This window comes from Equus quagga, chromosome 3 (assembly GCF_021613505.1).
Source record: "Equus quagga isolate Etosha38 chromosome 3, UCLA_HA_Equagga_1.0, whole genome shotgun sequence".
Taxonomy (NCBI): Eukaryota; Metazoa; Chordata; class Mammalia; order Perissodactyla; family Equidae; genus Equus; species Equus quagga.
This window is the reverse complement of record NC_060269.1, coordinates 98,536,236-98,554,742: the sequence shown is the minus strand read 5'-3', so window position 1 is coordinate 98,554,742 and position 18,507 is coordinate 98,536,236. Positions and strand designations below refer to the sequence as shown.

The following is an 18,507-nucleotide window of genomic DNA, read 5'->3' as shown; positions in this document are numbered from 1 at the left end:
TCACACCACATACTTTCAAAAAGGGGGAAAGAAAAAGACCTGCATGGTCTCAAAAGATTATGTTCTTTTTTTTATTGTTCAAATAAAAATGCACTGCATTACATCTGAAATATAAAAAATGTATTTGAAAAATGTTCCTAGTACAGACCTCTAAAACCATGGTATTGTACTTAACAAGCCTGATCCCCAAAACTAAATATGGAGCATTCCAATCTATATCCCCCCGTCCCACAGTTTGAAAGTCAAGAAAATATAGGGGTTTTTTTCCTCTCCTTTTTAGTAAGACATGCCATCTTAAGAAATTCAGTTTTGTGAATCCACATAACTCACGTGTTGTAATAAATATTGGGTAGTATCTGTTATCTAGCAGGATTATTTTAATTAGAAAATAACCCTAGTTAACACAGGAAAAAAAATTATAGGATAGTGGCAAAAGTCATATAAAATACTCTGTTAAATATCATTACACACCTTTCATAGTAAAGTGCTATAATTTTATTTTATTTCAAAGCTAGATTAATTTGTAGGATATCATTTAGCTTTTCCTTCAAATTTGGTCATATCAATCAGAGACAGGTAGAAAAACAAATTTATATATTTTAAGACCACCTCCTAAAGATATAGTTGTGTTTTTTACACACTTCTGGATCTGTTTGAGCAATCTTCTTTTACTCTTTACTCAGGCTACTAAAGAAATCATTTCATTTACTTGAACAGCCAAGAAACCATACTAATAATATCAATTCTGGGTGATTTATCTGAATTTTAGTTGATGTTTATGTTTCACCACTGTGGAATTTATGTCTAATTAAAAAAAAAAGACAGATTGATACATACATTACTTCACTTTTATGCTTACTTTCTTTTACATTTCGACCATAGAATTTATTTTTCAATATGAGAGAGGGTAGGACACATATTTTTCTTGGATATGTTACTGTTTATTATTTCAAGTGAATGAAATAGATAAATTCCACTGAGTAGTTTAGTGTGGCCCTGATCTTATATAAACAAGTTAAATGGAGACTTTATCTTATAATCTGTGTATTCATATTTACCATAAATTGTCTTAACGACAAATGCAAAATTTCTTTTATTACTTGCCCCAAGTTAGCTGTTGATCCTTTTCACTGATAATATACAAGTGTAGAGAACAAGAAGCCTTTAAAATTTGAAAAATAAAAAGATACTTTCCACTAAATTACTGAAAATTGGAATTTTTATGTTGACTCTTGATGACTAGAAAGCCAATGTTAAGAATCAATATTATCCAATATAAAATAGTACACTGAATTATTTAATAATAAACAGTATATTAAGAGCTTGTATATGCCGACTGGCAACCAGTGGTGGCTTTTTAAGTTCTCAGAAAGACTAAACACTTTATGGTTAGAAGAAATCACAGGTGATGATGAAGGTGTTCCATCTGTCTGTAGCAGCCATTACAGTAAAAATCTTTACAAAATTATTTCACGATCAGCAAGAGAATTTTACTGGTATTAGTGGTAAAGGTGAGGAGAACAGAGTGAAGAGAGAAGTGTGTATTAGTTTTAAAAGTGTGAAAAGGTAATACAAAGACATGGAAAAGTGATAAATTTCTTCTTCTATATGTGCCTTGCTGCAAACAAACTCAAAAGTGAGCAAGATGGGTATTTTAAAAACCAACGTCGGGAAAAATTCACGGATAATGCCCATTGTTTTGCTTTATACTTAAATTACACAAGCAGAAAAGTTATGCTTATTAATAGTTTAATGTATGAAGGAAACATCCAGATTTCTGAATATGAAGGTACATATCTCACATTAATTTAAGTCTACATAAAGTAGAGCCTCTATACTGACATATTGAAATTTACTTTCTGCTTAGCCTTTTCTGTTATGTAAACAATTGTACATTTATTTGCCATTCTAAAACTTCAGGATCAAGTTTACATAATTTTGCTAAATTTCCGTGTTTGCTCAGAAGCAGTTTACAGTACTAAAACCAACCAGCCAAAGAACAGCTTCAACAGAAAGTTATGTCCAAAGGGGAAGAGGGAAAGAAAAAAAGAAAAATGATAAGAAAAATGCTAACTAAGGTAAAACGGATGATGATGGGGAATGGGCAGTCACAAATGTTCACAGAAAATAGGTCAGTTAGTAAGTTCTTCTGCAAAAAGCCTACACACTTCAGTCAAGCACATCAGTAGAATGATTTGGGAGCATAAATTTTTTTTCGGCCACTTGTGATTTCCTCTGAATAAAAAGGAATCTGCAGGCTAACAAGCTGATCCTCATCAGCCAAGCTGGTTCATATGCACACTGTTCATGTGAGGTGCCCAAGGTCCAGTCCACACCTGTGAATATAAAGCACGTATTTTATTAATTATGTCTTTAACACAGATTTGATTAAAACGAAATTCTTAAAAACTAAGTGCTCTTAATATCTATGGACTAAAATAGCTAAATCTCATTCAACGTATAACATACTCAGAAACAATGAAGAAAAGCAATGATTGATAAACCACTTTTTATCTGTCATTTTCCTGCCTCGCCTTTTATCCCTCAAACAGGATCTGACTTATCAACATCTTTTTTAAACCGTTACCCGAGCACATACAGATTGATGATTGTGGAATAAAAATGAGTCCAAGACATCAAACATACAACAAAACAAGCTAAAATATACAACAATTTCTGTGAATTTTCAGTTATAATTATACATTTGTTTTGACATTTCTCATACTTTTAATAAATAACCTCTACATGGCCCTTTTCACACCACTAGTAAATTTTGATGTATAAAATTACACTACAACAATTTTGCAACTTAAAATCTTTTACTTACCATCTGCTACGCCATGGAATATATTATGCCTTTCATAATTTTAGCCACAAACCATGACCTTTGGTACCACATCACCAAATCTTTTTCTAAATCTCTCTGCTATATTCCAGCTATATTTAATTTCCCTCAATTTCTTCAACTGCCCATAATCACCATACTCTATCATAATTTACCTGTATCCTATTTATCTTGGCATCTCTTAACACTAAATAAATGTTCCCTGAATGGTCAGCCTTACCGTTTGAGGGCCATTATTTTCTGTTGAGCTTGAAACCATCTTTATCAGGGAGTTCCAAGAGGGGTCCGCAGCATGAGGGCCATTAAATATGGGTCCTCCAGCACCATCAGGAATAGGTGCTACTGGAGGAATCATTGCATTCCCATACACAGAAAAAGGCATACCCTTAAACAAGGAGAAAACAAAGATCATGCACATTCAAGTCACTGCTTACTTTTCCCAATATAATCAATAGCCTTAAAAATTGATATTTGAAACTTACAGGTCATTGGAAACATGTAAGTTATCTAGGTAATCTAAAAATTATTTTCCATTACATGACTTCTTCTAGTATTAGATTATACACAAACCTACTATATCCAAAATATTTTGTCAAAAAACATTTCTCTAAACAACTGGGACAAAATCTAGACATAAATATTTATATTTTAGCCATATTTTGACCCATAATTACAGCCAAATCCCCAGCATCATTTCACAAATGCTTAGCCACTTGGAAGTGAAATAAAGCTAATAATAAGAAAACCATTAGAAATAATGAAAATGCTTATTTAAATCACCATTACCCCAACTTTAGGAAAGTCCATGTATCCTGCAGGAACATGCTGATGGAATGTACCAGAAGGAGTTACAATTCCTGTACTCTCTCTCTCCATTGCTTGATGCTGTGAAAACACTCCTGGATCAGACATTGGCCTATGAATCATAGGATTTCCCATCCCAGGGTTACACCAGTCTACTTTGTCTGAGGGAAAACAGAGGCAGAAAAAAATAGTTATTTAAAATCAGAAGACAGCAAAATATTTTATATATATCTAATATTTTCCACATTGAACTGTGAATTTCTTCAAAATTATGACCTACTTTTATATATTTACTGCAGCATTTACATGTTTGTAGGTAGTGTTAGTGGCCTAATAAAATAACCTGAACACTTGTGTTACAAAACAAAAGAATAAAAACTAAGAGAAGATAAAAGTTAAAGAGCCTCAAAGGAAGTATTAATATCTCCTTAATATGATGAAATGAAGAAAAGAATATGCTTGCATCAGACTATTTTCAGAAAACAATGATAAACTCAATGGAAGATCACATGGGAGCAAAAAATGTTCTGAACTCTTAAATAAAAGTGATTAGTCAAAATAAAGAGATATGAGTACAGATCTTTTAAGAATGACTATGAAAGTTAAATACTGCTTACAATATTTTAGTTAAAGGCATAAACTTAACTTCCATAAGCAGGACAGCACATCATACCTTGATTGCCACCAATCCCTTCAAAGGACCAGATGCCACTATGCCCTACCGAAGTGGACAAATTACTCCCAATAACAGATGGAGCTGAAGTTCCAGTTTGCCTGATACGTGCAGAGCGTTCAGTCCCAATAGGGACTGGAACTTTTCTGTCCTGAGAGACGTTGCTGGGCTTTTCTGACCCTAAAGGTACTGATGATGGGGCAGGAGAAGGTGCACGAACTCCAGAGGATACTGACTGTGCAGGAGAATCTAGAGAAAAGATATTTTGAAATGGTATACATGTCATCTATAGAGCATGTAATTTCGTAAAATCAAATCTTAAATTCAGAAGACACCTTAAATATGCATTCTCTAAGGAAAATGAAATATAAGAATAATGCTTAAATAATGTTATGCATACTAAAATTTGGTTCAAGTTCCATGACTTCACAGTCATTTTTTAATTTGGCTCACAATTTTTCCATTTAGGTACATGATAGTAGAATGTGAAGATGGGAATGCTGCAACTACATATGTAATAAACCATAAAACTAACTAATATTTAAATGAATTAAGCCTTGATACTGAGTAAAATATAACATCAGAGCAATGAGAAGACAATGTGTAAATAAAAAAAAACAAACATTAACAACAACAAAATGGAGGTGGGGAAAATCATGCCTGTATTGGCAATTCCCAAACTGTATTCCTTGGGAACACTTGTCCCTTCGTATGTTATAATGAAAAAACAAAGGAATTCAGGTATCTAATGAATTTGGAAAATGTAGCTTAAGCAAAAAATAAGTTTCTTCAAATTAGGACTTCACAGAGCCTTAATATGCTGATAAAATACCAACAGAAGGCTATGCCTCATTGCCCAACTTTGTTTTATTGTATCTTGTGGGTATTCCACAGAACATACTTTTGGAAATGACAGTTTAAACTTTACTTATCAAAACAAGATGAGTTCTTAATATAGTCAACATGACAGTATTCATTAGTGACTCAATGTCTTCACACACTACATAGAAAACATAAAAATAACCAAAATTGTATTTCTTGTGAATAGATTAAATATTAAGTACATTTAAATATAAATAGAATATAAATGGTGGAGGAGTTCCAGCTTAAAAGTTAAAACAGTTACCTGAATACCTACAATTTACTCATAACTGCCTGACTGTATGTCCTAGAGATAGTCATTTAATTATACTTTTCCATTCAACCATCTTTACCTTTAAGTTTTCTGAGTGTGTGTGTCTGTAACCATCCAAGGGATTCAGGTAGCTAATAAACTTACAAAAATCAATCAATCAATCAATCTGCACGTGTGCACACACACACACATGAAAGCATAAAGATTCTACTTCTCAAGATACTTTTCAGGGAATTTGGAAGACAAATAAAAATTCAGTAGTACTCTTAGCCTGAATATGTTTAAAAAACACTTCTCATATATATTTTAGAATCATATAGAATTGGAAAGTACCGTGGAGATCAATTCCATCTTACTAGTGCTCGCAGAGGTCTATTTTGGTTAAATTGATAGTACCACTTCTCAATGAGCTGTAGTGACTATTAACGAAAAAGAATGAATGTGAAAGTACTTTATAAATTTTAATTTATTATATGGATATTGATATTACTGGGGAAGAAAAACATGAAACATATGGACTTGTTATCTGTAAAAGTAAACCAAGCAAACTATTACCCTTAATGAAAAGTTAAAATGTATCTCCTGTGATCATGGATCCATCAGCATTATTTGACAGCATTTACTGTTAACAAATCATAAGACAATGGAAAAGCCACATACGTGTCTTTAAAGCAATTATGAATATTTTTAAATTCACCTTAAAATTATACGGGTATAAGAGGGAATTCTAGGAAGATGGAGGAGGCAGTAGCACAGGTTTTGACTCTTCCCAAATCCTCCCATAAAAACAAAGCCACTAAATTAGCAAAGCCAAAAACCCATAGATAACATTTATAACCAAACTAAGAAAAAGGTATCGATGAATCCAAAGATACAAGTGAATAGGGACAAATCGTCGATAGCTATAAGACTCATGTGCTATCAGCATACGTGGAAGGAAGCAATTCTTCAGACCTAAGAAAAGGAAAAGAGGGGAAACACGAAACAGTCAAAAGTACTCAAAAGAAAGCAAGGCAGGCCAATCTGAGAACAGCAGGTGAAACTGGGAGAGTTCCGCCAATGCATCGGTGATTGCAAAGGATTCACAATAAGATCTGAAGGAGCTGGAGCAATATGGGCCCTAAGAACTCTCAAAAGTACCTGCTGAGGCCTCCTTCCATGATAAAATTCCTCACTGACAAGAAACTTCGAGGATTCCAAACTGAGCAGGAAAGAGACAAGAGAAGCAAAGCAAAGAGAAGATCTAGTCAAGAGCAGGGCAGAGGTGGGATTGGTGGGTGGGTATGGGACAACAAAGCCAGCAGATTTAATAAAGTGCAAGGCCATATTTTTGCACACTTCCCTAAAAGAGGCAATTCTAGAGCCTTTAAGTGAGAAAAGATATCCTGATCCACCTATCCCTTCCAAAAGTTCAGGCCAACTCATTTCATTAAAAAATAGAGAAAAAAAAATAGAACTGCAGTCAAATTCCATACGAAGCTATCATATGAACTAAAAGACATATGGACCCATAACATCTTGTAGATAATAAAAGCACGCCAGAAAGAAAGTTATATCCTAATATTCCAAAGGCATATCAGAAAGAAACTATAACCTAAAATAAATGAAAGAAAAAGATATGAAAGAACATCATAATCCAGAATTAGGAAAACTGGAAATAAGATGACAAAACTCAGGGAAGTATTAGAAATCAAAGAATATTTCAAAAAAGACTAAATTGAACTAAATGGAACACAAGAAAGTGTAAACACAAAGGATAAACAAAGTTTTGGTTTTTTGTTTTTTAAACTACGTATCGAAAGGGCACAATTACCCAGCTGAAGAAAAACCAGCCCAGAACTAAGGCAGGCAAGCAGGAGGCAACCAAGGACAAAAGGCAGGAAGAACTAATGGAAGGACGGAGGAATGAATCCTGCCTTCTCCCAGACTCATCCTTGGGAGCCTGCCCTAACCTCAGTCTTAGATCTAGTTTCTCTTTCCTGTATTCTTCCAAAAACAAAAGCAAAAAGCAAAATAGCAGCAACCCTCCAATATGTTTAAATGAACGGAATAACTAGCCTTGCTTGCTGATCAGCCGCATTTAAGAGATTTGCCCTCTTCACAGATTCTGCCATCTCACTAGCCACAGTTTTTATCAGATGACTGTTTTCTGCTTCCTTCCTGCAGGTTTACAGGACTGAGGACAGGCATCTGGCTGAAGAATGATGAATTTCAGGCTAGCCCACAATCTATGATTGACACGGCCTGACTTGAATATATGAGCTGAGCCAATTATATTCCTCATTCAGAAAGGGGCAATTGATGAACAGGGAAAAACTGGTTTAATTAACTATGAACTGAATCTTTGAGAACCATATACAAGATGAGCTTATCAAGAAGCCTAGGTGTAAAGAGAGTAAACAGAAGAGACGCACAAGAAACAGACCTTGAGTGAGAGACCACAAATCCTCCAGAAAGATGGAAAGAATAGCTGTCCCAAATCCTGGATGGTTCTGGAGATAGCCTTAAAGTAAACACCACTTTCCTTGCAATTCTTTGCTGGCTCAATATTCCTTGCCACGAAAAGAGCCTAATTATTATAATTTCTTTAATTAGAAAAAACCCCCAAATCTAATTCAGAGCCATGTTATTTTAAAATATGCCAGTTTATATTTTGAGAAAAAACAGGGTTTAGAAGTTCTGTGTGGCCTTATACAATTTAGGGAACATTTTTTAGAGAAAGAATACAAAATTAGGTACAGGATCTCCGCAGGGCCCCTTGCAAATGAGGTACCCTGAAGCTTAAGCTTCACTGGCTTCATGGTAAATCTACTTCAGTTTTGAAACGACAACAGGGTCTTGAATTCAAATCGAAAGAGCAATGTGACTTACAAATTGAAAAAGTGCTCCTGCAGGAAAATTGCACTGTGCTTTCTTCACACTGCAGTTCAGTATTTATTAAACTACAGTAGGTTATTAGATTAATGTGGTTGGTCACAACTAGCATAAAAATTTTTTTAAAGGTTAAAGAAAACAGATCAGAAAATACCAGCATGCAACACACATTGTAAGGATAAGTATTGTTTTGTAAATATATAATTTCAACACACACGTACATGTGTACTGGGTCACAATATAAAATTAGTTTCTTCCTTTCAAAATTGTAATGCTTTTTTTACTGCTTTTGATCTGACAATAGTTTTATAAGATTGAGTGTCAAAATGGCCCACCGACTAAATTTGCCAAGGACTGAAACTCACAGACCAGAGCCAGTGATCAGTAATCACTGCAGGGACTGGTTGAGTGTTGGCAGGACAAACTTTAGCAGTTTGAGTGGGATAGGACTCAGGTGATCTCTGCAGAGCCCTTGGGCATCACCAATCTGTTGTTCTGGGGCCTCAGGAAAGGGTTCTTTGCTTTCTTTTTCTTTTTTTTTTTAAAGGAAGGGTCTTGTGTCCCCACATCCCAACTTAATTTGTCAGGGTCCTAATATCATGTCCTAATGTCCTAAAGAGGGGGAGAGAGAAAAGGAGTAGAATGCATGGAGAAACCTGTTCCAGTACATAAAACTAGATAAAAATATTGTGAAAAATAAGTCATGCTTCTGCTACAACAGCATCCAGAATGGCAACTTCTAAGAAAAATATCTAGATAAATATTGAAAACAAATTTTAAAAGACTACCATAAACAAAAATACAAAATTACACTCATATGAACAGATTATCTAAAAGAGTTGGAAGTCATACAAAACAAACTAAATGGTCGTTAAAAAGAAATAGTACTAAGATGTATATTAGGTGAGAAAATGCAAACTATTTAAAAATTCAGTATTAGAGGCAAAAGTCTGAGAGTCTTGCCTGAATCAGTCACTCTAATGGTTGCAAAACGATGACTATAATTATAATTCCCTCTACATTTTTGAGTTGTCATTATACTATAAGAAAGAACATTCCCTTCTGAATTTTAAAACTTTATAATCATTATGGACATATGGATTCTTGTTTTATCCAATTAGCTGCCATTATTCATTTTGAGGGTCAAATTGCCCTGGATTTGGCCAGTGGGAGCCCCTCCAAACTGCCTCCTGTGTCCTTCTGACATGTCCCTATCATTTTGAGCACTTAATCACTCTGCGACACTATATGACTTCACAGGCTCCCCTTATACTTTCCATGCCCCAACACTCAAATCAGCTATTTCCTCAAGAAGCCCTAGTTTTTTTGAGGGGACAAAAATATTTAACAGATGGATCCGGACACTTGATGTGCTCACTGCTACTGAAGATTCATTGCTTCTAAGCCTTTTGAGTAGATAGAGCTGTGGGGAAAATGGCAATTTTATATAATTCAATCTAACACATATGTAATTGAAAAAGCATGAGTTCACACTGCTCCTCTAAGTCCAATCCAATTCCACGGCATTCTTCCTTGTCTTATGCCATTCCACATTTCTGTCTTCTCACAGTGAGAACCCTGGGTCACACCATCATCAATAGACTTATTTACTCATTTGTTCAATCCTACAATATACTCCATATACTTTTAGAGTTGCTTATCCATAACATTATAAAAAACACGTCCTAAGTAGAAGTGAAGATGTGTCTGAAGTCTATTTGTCTCTAGACTGAAGGTCACAGAAAGTACTGTGTTTAAGAGTTTTTTGGATTGTTTCTTTTTCTTTTAATAGGTTTATGTTAATAAATTGAAATACAGTGAGGTTTATTTGTTTCTATTTATATTCAATTGTAGTGTTCTTTTTTTCCATCAAAGTTGATTTTTTGGGAATTTATAAACATTAACACAGTTACAAAAGTAAAACTATTATTTATACTCAGACACGTACCACTTCTTCTGTATATTGACTTCTTACACTAATCCAGTGTGGTAAATATTAACAGATTAGAAAACTGTTTACATTAGGGTTTTGCTGAAAAAGGCAGATTTGGGGGAAAATTAACATGAAAAGTGGCTAAATTCAATAAATTAACTTCTTGTTGCTGTTGTTGTTATTAGTAGTTTAACATACAGTTACGAACTGTATTACAAAAAGAATTCATTGGCAATCCTTACTATTTTACTTTTCTCTTAGGTTTTTTCTTTCTTTAATTGTTGTAATTTTTGCCCTAAAATCTGTTCAAATTCATGTCCCTAAAGGGAGGGACTCTAAGTTAGGATAAAGTACCAATCATTAAAATACAGAGTGAATTACCTTCCATTCTTCAATATTTACCTGTCAATCTTTCTTATAATAAACTAAACAAACAGAATAAATATCCATATTCCTCTAGGATACAGATATATGTTGTTTGAGTACAGCTTTAAATAACCGAGGCTATAACCTTTTATTAAAAGCCAAAGAGTTAGGGATAAAATGTAATGACCAGTTATTCCTTAGTTATATTTAGTTTAAATATTCTATTTAATGCCTTATGTTTAAATAAACCAGGCTAAGTAACATTGTTATACTATATTCACTTTATCTTTTTCAAGGATAGGTAGAGTATCCTCAATGAGAACTGCTAGAGACTGTTTTTCTTATTATATATATTAGTACATTACTTTCATACTTCTTACATTATTTCTGGCATGTTTCTATTTCATCATTTTGAATTCTTTCTTTCTTTTTTTTTTAAAGATTTATTTTTCCTTCTTCTCCCCAAAGCCACCCAGTACATAGTTGTGTATATATTTTTAGTTGTGGGTCCTTCTAGTTGTGGCATGTGGGACACCGCTTCAGCATGGCTTGATGAGCAGTGCTAGGTCAGCGCCCAGGATCGAACCTGGGAAACCCTGGGCTGCAGAAGGGGAGCTCACGAACTTAACCAATTGGCCACGGGGCCAGCCCCTGAATTCTTTCTTAAACCATTTACCCTCACACTTAGGGAAACCTGTGCAAGGATAATAAATACTCTTGCTATGTGACAGTCCTCATTATTTGACAAACACAAGAAAAACTACACAATATGTAAACTCATTACAGGCTATAACTTACTTCATGCTTTAACTGGCAATGTACTTTGATATGCATCTCTCGAATATTTAAATTATTTTTTACTCTTTCATTCAGTTAACCAGGCTCTGTTATGTAGGTTCTAGCATTGTTAGAAGAAATTTGGTAGTTTAAAAAATGATTCTTATAATTTCCTCAAGGAGAAAGCAATTTCATGTCTTTATCCCCACAAAAAAAAAAAGAAAAATTAAGAACTACAAACACAAAACCCACAAAACCCAATAACCTTACTAGAGAATTCTCTTAATGTGAGTTGAAGTCTCTATGACTGCTCTTCCTTAGTTTGAAAATCAGCTTCAAAAGTCTGACTACAGCTAAAAACACACATCAGATAATGTGAAATCAGTTGTGCTGTTAACATAGTAGATGAGATTGAAAGGTGGACAAAACCATGTGACGTAAATACCTTTAAGGCTAGAAATCTTTCTCCTTGGTAGCTGTAGTCTCAAATAAAACTAAAAGTAAATGTAAATCAATAGGAGGTACGACAAGATTAATTTTTTTCCTCGAGAAAATGATCCCTTTTAAAATAAATTTCTATATAATATTCTAGGATTGATATAACAGAGGTTGATTCCAGTTAATTTAAAAATCTAGAAATTCTATTGAAAGTATTCCTGATTTCACAGACTGTCATAATACAAATTACATTTTTACAGTATTAAAATTATGATGAGGTTTAAAAGTTAAAAATTCCAAACTTTGAAAAACTTAAAACCTCTTGTCTTTAAAAAAACATATATGCAAACTCTTCTTAAGGAACCACAGTGTATAATACTCACCATTTGATGCTGATGAACATGGAGTCAACAAACTAAGTGGGGAAAAATGTTGTCTGTTAAAGTTAGCAGCTGCGGGTGCTCCTCCAAGGGGTGCCCCAGGTCCATACATTTGACCTCCTGAAAGGTTTGAAGCAAAGTTCCCCAAATGTGTAGAAGAAGGTGTTACAGAACCATATGGCGAGTCCATATTGACAATACCTACAATGCAGAAGGATAATCATAGTTACCCTCTAGGAGAAACAATTAGAAAAACCTGAAATTCCAAGAGGTCCCTAATATATCCCAAAACATTTTACATTAAAAAAGTTTCTCCATGCTTACTTCTTTTAGTCCACAGACTCACTATATCCCACTTTACTTTATAAAAGAGGAATAACTACCAAGGAAAATATTTCTATATTTAGTTTTAACATTTGATTAGTTATTATAGAATACATGTAGACTTAATATCAACACTGGAGTTTAAAAAGGTTTAATACCCAAGGGGTAGTATAAAAATTTATCTTTAAAAAACTTAGGAGGGGGCCCAGCCCCTTGGCTGAGTGGTTAACGTTCTGCATGCTCCCCTTCAGCAGCATGGGTTTGCAGGTTCGGATCCCAGGTGCAGACCTACTCCACTCACCAACCATGCTGTGGAGGAGTCCCACATAAAAAAAAATGGAGGAAGGCTGGCACAGACGTCAGCTCAGGGCTAATCTTCCTCAAGCACAGAGGATTTTTGAGACAGTGAACATATTCTGCACAATACTATAATGGTGGATACATGTCATTAGACATTTGTTCAAACCCACAGAACATACAACACTAAGTGAACTCTATTGTAAGCTATGGACTTTGGATGTGTTAATGTAGGTCCATCAATTATAACAAATGTACCATTCTGGTGGGGGATGTTGACAATGGGGGAGGCTATGCCTGTATGGGGGCAGGAGGCATGTGGGAAATCTCTGCACTTTTCTCTCAGTTTTGCTGTAACCTAAAAGTTCTATTTAAAAAAAAAAGTCTTAAAAAAAGAACTACAGGGTGAGGAAAAAAAGGCGTAGCTATACTTCTACAATGGAGAGATCTAAGGATCAGCATCTTAACTAAGTGGCCATCCTTTCCATAGCCAATAGTGGGACAATCTGTCACTGAGTGCCTCCTGATATATCCTAGTGTGAGCTTCAAAACATTACCTATCTAAAGTTCCTGCAAAAAGTATCTGACCTGAATGTATAATCATGGATTAAGGAAACAGATGAACCTGAAATGTGGACTATCCTTCAGGACAACTGGATTCTTCAAAGGATTCAATATCAAGAATAACAAAGGAAGGTAGTGAGATGCTTTAGACTGAGGGAGACCAATGAGACATAACAGCCAAAAGCAAGTGTAAACCTTGATTGGATCTTGGATCAAAAGTAAAAAAAAAAACAAAACAACCAGCATAAAGAATCAGTTTGGGGGACCAGCCCAGTGGTGTAGTGGTTAAGTTTGCGCGTTCTGCTTCTGTGGCCCGGGATTGGCTGGTTTGGATCCCAGGTACAGACCTACACACCGCTCATCAAGCCATGATGTGGCAGCATCTCACATACAAAATAGAGAAAAACAGGCACAGATGTTAGCTCAGAAACAATCTTTCTCAAGCAAAAAGAGGGAGATTGGCAACAGGTGTTAGCTCAGGGCCAATCTTCCTCACTAAGGAAAAAAAAAGGAATATACTTGGGATGATGGTACTACATATCGGGTGTTATTACTGAACTAATGTTAATTTTCTTGGGTGTAGTATTAGTGGCATAGCTGTGAAGGAAAACATGCCTGTTTTGACCTGAATCTAGTAATATCCTTCTCTGATAAATTCGCAAGTTAGATTTCAATCCTAATTTTGGTTCTCATCAACTCTTCACCCCAACACCTCCCTTATAAAGAAGATGAGCCTTTTTCTATACCTTTCCACATAATAAGAATTTATTTCTTTTTTCTCTAAATCTTAATTTTAGTCTTTCTGAACACACTACCTAGATTTCACAATTTTTGAAAAGTGAAGTATTTTCACAAAATTCCAACTATTATAAAAATGAAATATAAAAGTATTTCCAACACATTAGCATATGGTGATCTTTTAAAATCAAATTATATTGATTCTATTATTTTAGTACTCAAGAGAAACTGTTTTTGAAAGTACACTTAAGTATTTCAGTCACTCCCCAGGAAAGACATATTTACTGACTAAGTTCATTACATTGTATTTATATGTTATAGAAATATGTAAAAATAACATCCAGTATCACATCAAATTTAGAAATCTTTAGTCCCAGCATGTCATCTCAATAACACAGATCAGGTTGGCAACCCTTCTGTAAAGGGCTGAACAGTGAATATTTTTAGGCTGTCAGCAGAGCATGAAAGCAGCCATGACACAATATGTAAATGAATGGGCATGGCTGTGCTTTAATAAAATTTTATCTATGAACACTGAATTTTGAATTTCCTATTTTTTTTGTCACATATTACACTTTCTAAAATTTTCCTAAAAACTATTTAAAAAAATCTTAGATAACATTATACCTCAATAAAAAAAAAAAAAACAGAAATGTAAAAACAGGTAGCAGGCCACATTTGGTCCACAGACCAGTTTGTCTATCTCTGGCATGGATTACCTTTAATTACTTAAAATGTTTATATTCAAACACATTGCTCTAAATGCAACCTGGTATCCTGGATTGGACACTGCAACAGAAAAAGGATACTATTGGAAAAACTTGAGAAATCTGAATAAAGTCTGTAGTAGAGTTAATTATACTGTACCAATATTAATTTCTTAGTTTTAATAAATGTACCATGATTATGCAAGATAATCCTATGTTTACATTAGGAGAAGCTGGGGTAATTATAGAATTCTTCTTCTATAAGTCTAAAAATATTTCAAAGTAAAAAGCTAAAAAGAAAAAAAGCACTCACAACCAGGAGATCTTTAGATAATCGATAAATGTCAGCATTGTCCACGAGAACTTTCTATAACAGATATCTGTGCTGTCTAGTATGACAGCCTCTAGCCATACGTGTTTATTAAGCACTTGAAATATGGCCAACTTAGCCACTACAGAAAACAGTATGGAGGATCCTCAAAAAATTAAAAGTAGAAATACCGTATAATCTAGCAATTCCTTTCTGGGAATATATCCAAAGGAAACAAAAAAACCCACTAACTCAAAAAGATATCTGCACTCTTATGTTCATAGCAGCATTATCTACAATAACCAAGACATGGAAACAACTAAGTGTCCATTGACGGATGAATAGATAAGATGTGGTACACACACACACACACGAATATTATTCCGCCATGAAAAAGAAGGAAAGGGCCAGCTGGGTGGTGCAGTGGTTAAGTGCGCATGTTCCGCTTCGGCGGCCCGGGATTCGCTGGTTTGGATCCCGGGTGCGGATATGGCACCGCTTGGCACCCCATGCTGTGGTAGGCGATCCACATGTAAAGTAGAGGAAGATGGGCACGGATGTTAGCTCAGGGCCAGTCTTCTTCAGCAAAAAGAGGAGGTTTGGCAGCAGATGTTAGCTCAGGGCTAATCTTCCTCAAAAAATAAATAAAAAATTAAAAAATAAATAAATAAAAAAGAAAATTATGCCATTTGCGACAACATGGGTGGACCTCGAGGGCATTATATTAAGTAAAATAAGTCAGAGAGAGAAAGACAATAACTGTATGATCTCACTTATGTGTGGGATCTAAAACAAACAAACAAGCAAACTCATAGAAAAAGAGATCTAACTGTGGTTACCAGAGGCAGGGGGTCGGGGAAAAGGGGAATTCGAGGAAGGTGGTTAAAAGCTACAAACTTCCAGTGACAGGATAAATAAGTAACAGGGATATAATGTACAACATGATGACTACAGTTAACACTGCTATAAGATATACAGGAAAGCTGTTAAGAGAGTAGATCTTAAGAGTACTCATCACAAAGAAAAAGAATTTTTAAAAATTTTTGTTTTTTCTTTTTATTGTATCTATATGAGATGAATGCTAATTATTGTAATCACTGCACAATATGTAAGTGAAACTATGACGCTACACATCGTAAACTTACATAATGATGTCTGTTAATACACTTCAGCAAAACTGGAAAAAAATTTAAAAAGCAAGAAAGACAGCCAGCTTGACTGAGATGAAATTTTAATTTTACTTAATTTTAATTTAGTTTTAATTTAAATGGCACATATGGTTAGTGGCTACTTTACTGAACTACGTAGCTCTAGATTTTTCTGATTATTTTAAAAACAAAAAAGATGATCAGAAATAAAATCAAATTTAAACAATCTTTGTTAATTATTTATTTGAAATAAAAGCAAACTGACGGTGTTACCTTATTAAATTAAATCATAGAGACTTATTTTGAGAGAAAAATATTCCTGATAAACAAATTTATGGGAAGTTCAAGATAAAATCCACTACAGCTTCTAAAAAGATTTACAAAAAAATACACACCATATTCATAACGGCATTTGAGTTAACTCAATACAACAATTTCTGTCCATCTGACATAGTCATAGGGTAAAAATGTTAGAAAACGACTGAGAGTTTTCACATCACCTGAGTAAATGAGCAGCAGCAAAAATGTCAGAAAATACAAACTCACCTGAGGGACTTGGAGCAGGTCTCTGTAATGGTGGTCGAAAACCTGGAGCTTTGGAAGTATCAGACTGATGTAAAGGATCAGAATTTGGCAAATATGAGGATTTTCCTGATAGCATAGATTCTGGTGTTGACTGAGATGAAACAACAGATCCTCCCCAGAAGGCATGAGCAGAAGTAGGGCTGTTTTCAAACAATGTGCTAAAGGGCCCAAATGGTAAAGGAGCACTAAAATTGGGAGCTATAGGCTTATTTGCTGGATGTACTGAATTTTGACAAGCACTTTGTGTACTTAAGGTTGAAGGTAGCTGGACAGAAGAGGGAACACTGTGAGGTCGTTTAATGTGATTGACACTGAGGACTGCAACAGATGAATTTTGCACTGGAGCTGGATTCTTGTGAGGGGGAGCTGTGCCATGAGAGGGTGGTCTAATAGCAGGGGTTTCCATTTTAGGAGCAGGCTGGGAGCATCCCATTTGTGTTTGAGGCATAGGGTAAGTCACTGGGGCAGTAGAAGGCACCGCCACTGGAGCAGAACTTGTTGTTGCTAAAGGAGGAACAGTCATTCTAACTTCCGGGGGAGGAACCTGAGACTGCTGAAGAGGTGGTCTTGGCTCCTGAGAAACAGATCCCGGGGGTTGTTGCTGAGTAGAATGAACTGATGAACTCCCAGAAGAACTGCTGCTGTTTGGAGGTCTACTGTTTGCCGTTTCTACTACGGGTGGACTACCTGCTTCCTGTTCAGAGGAAGATGCCCCTTTATTGGGAGATGCTGTTCCACAATCCAAGGGGCTGTTTCTAGAAACCCCTCCTGGGTGGGCTGGTGGTGATGGGGAAGATGGGGATGATACTGGGTAGTGTTCTTTGGCAGTAGGCATAGGATATGTGGCATTTGTGGGTGCAGTGCTGTTGTTGCTTGCTGTGGTTGTGACCGTTGTTGTGGTGGCATTGGATGTCTTCACAACCGTGACAAAAAGCTGCCTTCTGACAGAAGGAGAACTTGGACTGCCATTTGTAGATGTACCAGGCACCGTTGAAGCTGATGAACTGGTTGTAGTTGTTGGACTTGAAGTTAAAGAACCTGCTGAATTCACCTGAGAACCACTGCTATTCTGATTGCTATGGCGAGGCACCATGTGAGGCTTAGGCGAGTTAGTAGCTCTGGCAGGGCTCAAAGGCCTGACAGGAAAAGGACCCCAAGTGGATTGAGCTGGTGGAAAAGTACCTCCAAAGTGGGTCATGGGCAACCTTGGTGGACGGATCTGCTGGAAAGTCTGAGCAGCAAGCAAAGCATGTGCAAACTGTGGAGGAGGATATGCTAATGGAAGAGAAACTGGAAAACCAGGCCTCACATTATTCACTGGATTCTTAATGGTTTTGTGAGTAGATGCAGAAGAAATTGCAGGCACAGTGAGTGCTGTGGCAGTTTGAGATGTTGATGACAGAGCTACAGTCGTCATTTTAATTCCCATTAAGGAACTGTTAGCAGCAGTGGTGGTAGGTGCTGATGACCCTATTTTGGAATTTGCTGAGGAGCTTTTCAAACGATTCTTTGGAATAAGTTCATCAATTTCTTTGTCTGGATCCTTGATCAGAGCATTGATCAACTGAGTTGCTTGTCTTGTTGATTCAGTGCCACCTCTGTGAGTTGA

At 35.6% G+C, this 18,507-nt stretch overlaps 1 protein-coding gene across 7 annotated transcripts in view; it reads right to left on the bottom strand.

Moving 5' to 3' along the window:
* Nucleotides 1-1,732: 1,732 nt before the first annotated feature.
* The window catches only part of ANKRD17 (ankyrin repeat domain 17), a 161,865-nt gene continuing 145,090 nt past the window's right edge, over nt 1,733-18,507 (bottom strand). For all 7 annotated transcript variants that reach the window (XM_046657012.1, XM_046657013.1, XM_046657017.1 and 4 more), the window contains 6 exons: nt 16,860-18,496; nt 12,229-12,426; nt 4,323-4,571; nt 3,632-3,810; nt 3,066-3,230; nt 1,733-2,336 (listed from right to left, as the gene is read on the bottom strand). In XM_046657012.1, the coding sequence (XP_046512968.1) occupies nt 2,277-2,336; nt 3,066-3,230; nt 3,632-3,810; nt 4,323-4,571; nt 12,229-12,426; nt 16,860-18,496 (2,488 nt within the window). In that variant the 3' untranslated portion in view covers nt 1,733-2,276. The remainder of the gene's footprint in view (nt 2,337-3,065; nt 3,231-3,631; nt 3,811-4,322; nt 4,572-12,228; nt 12,427-16,859; nt 18,497-18,507) is intronic.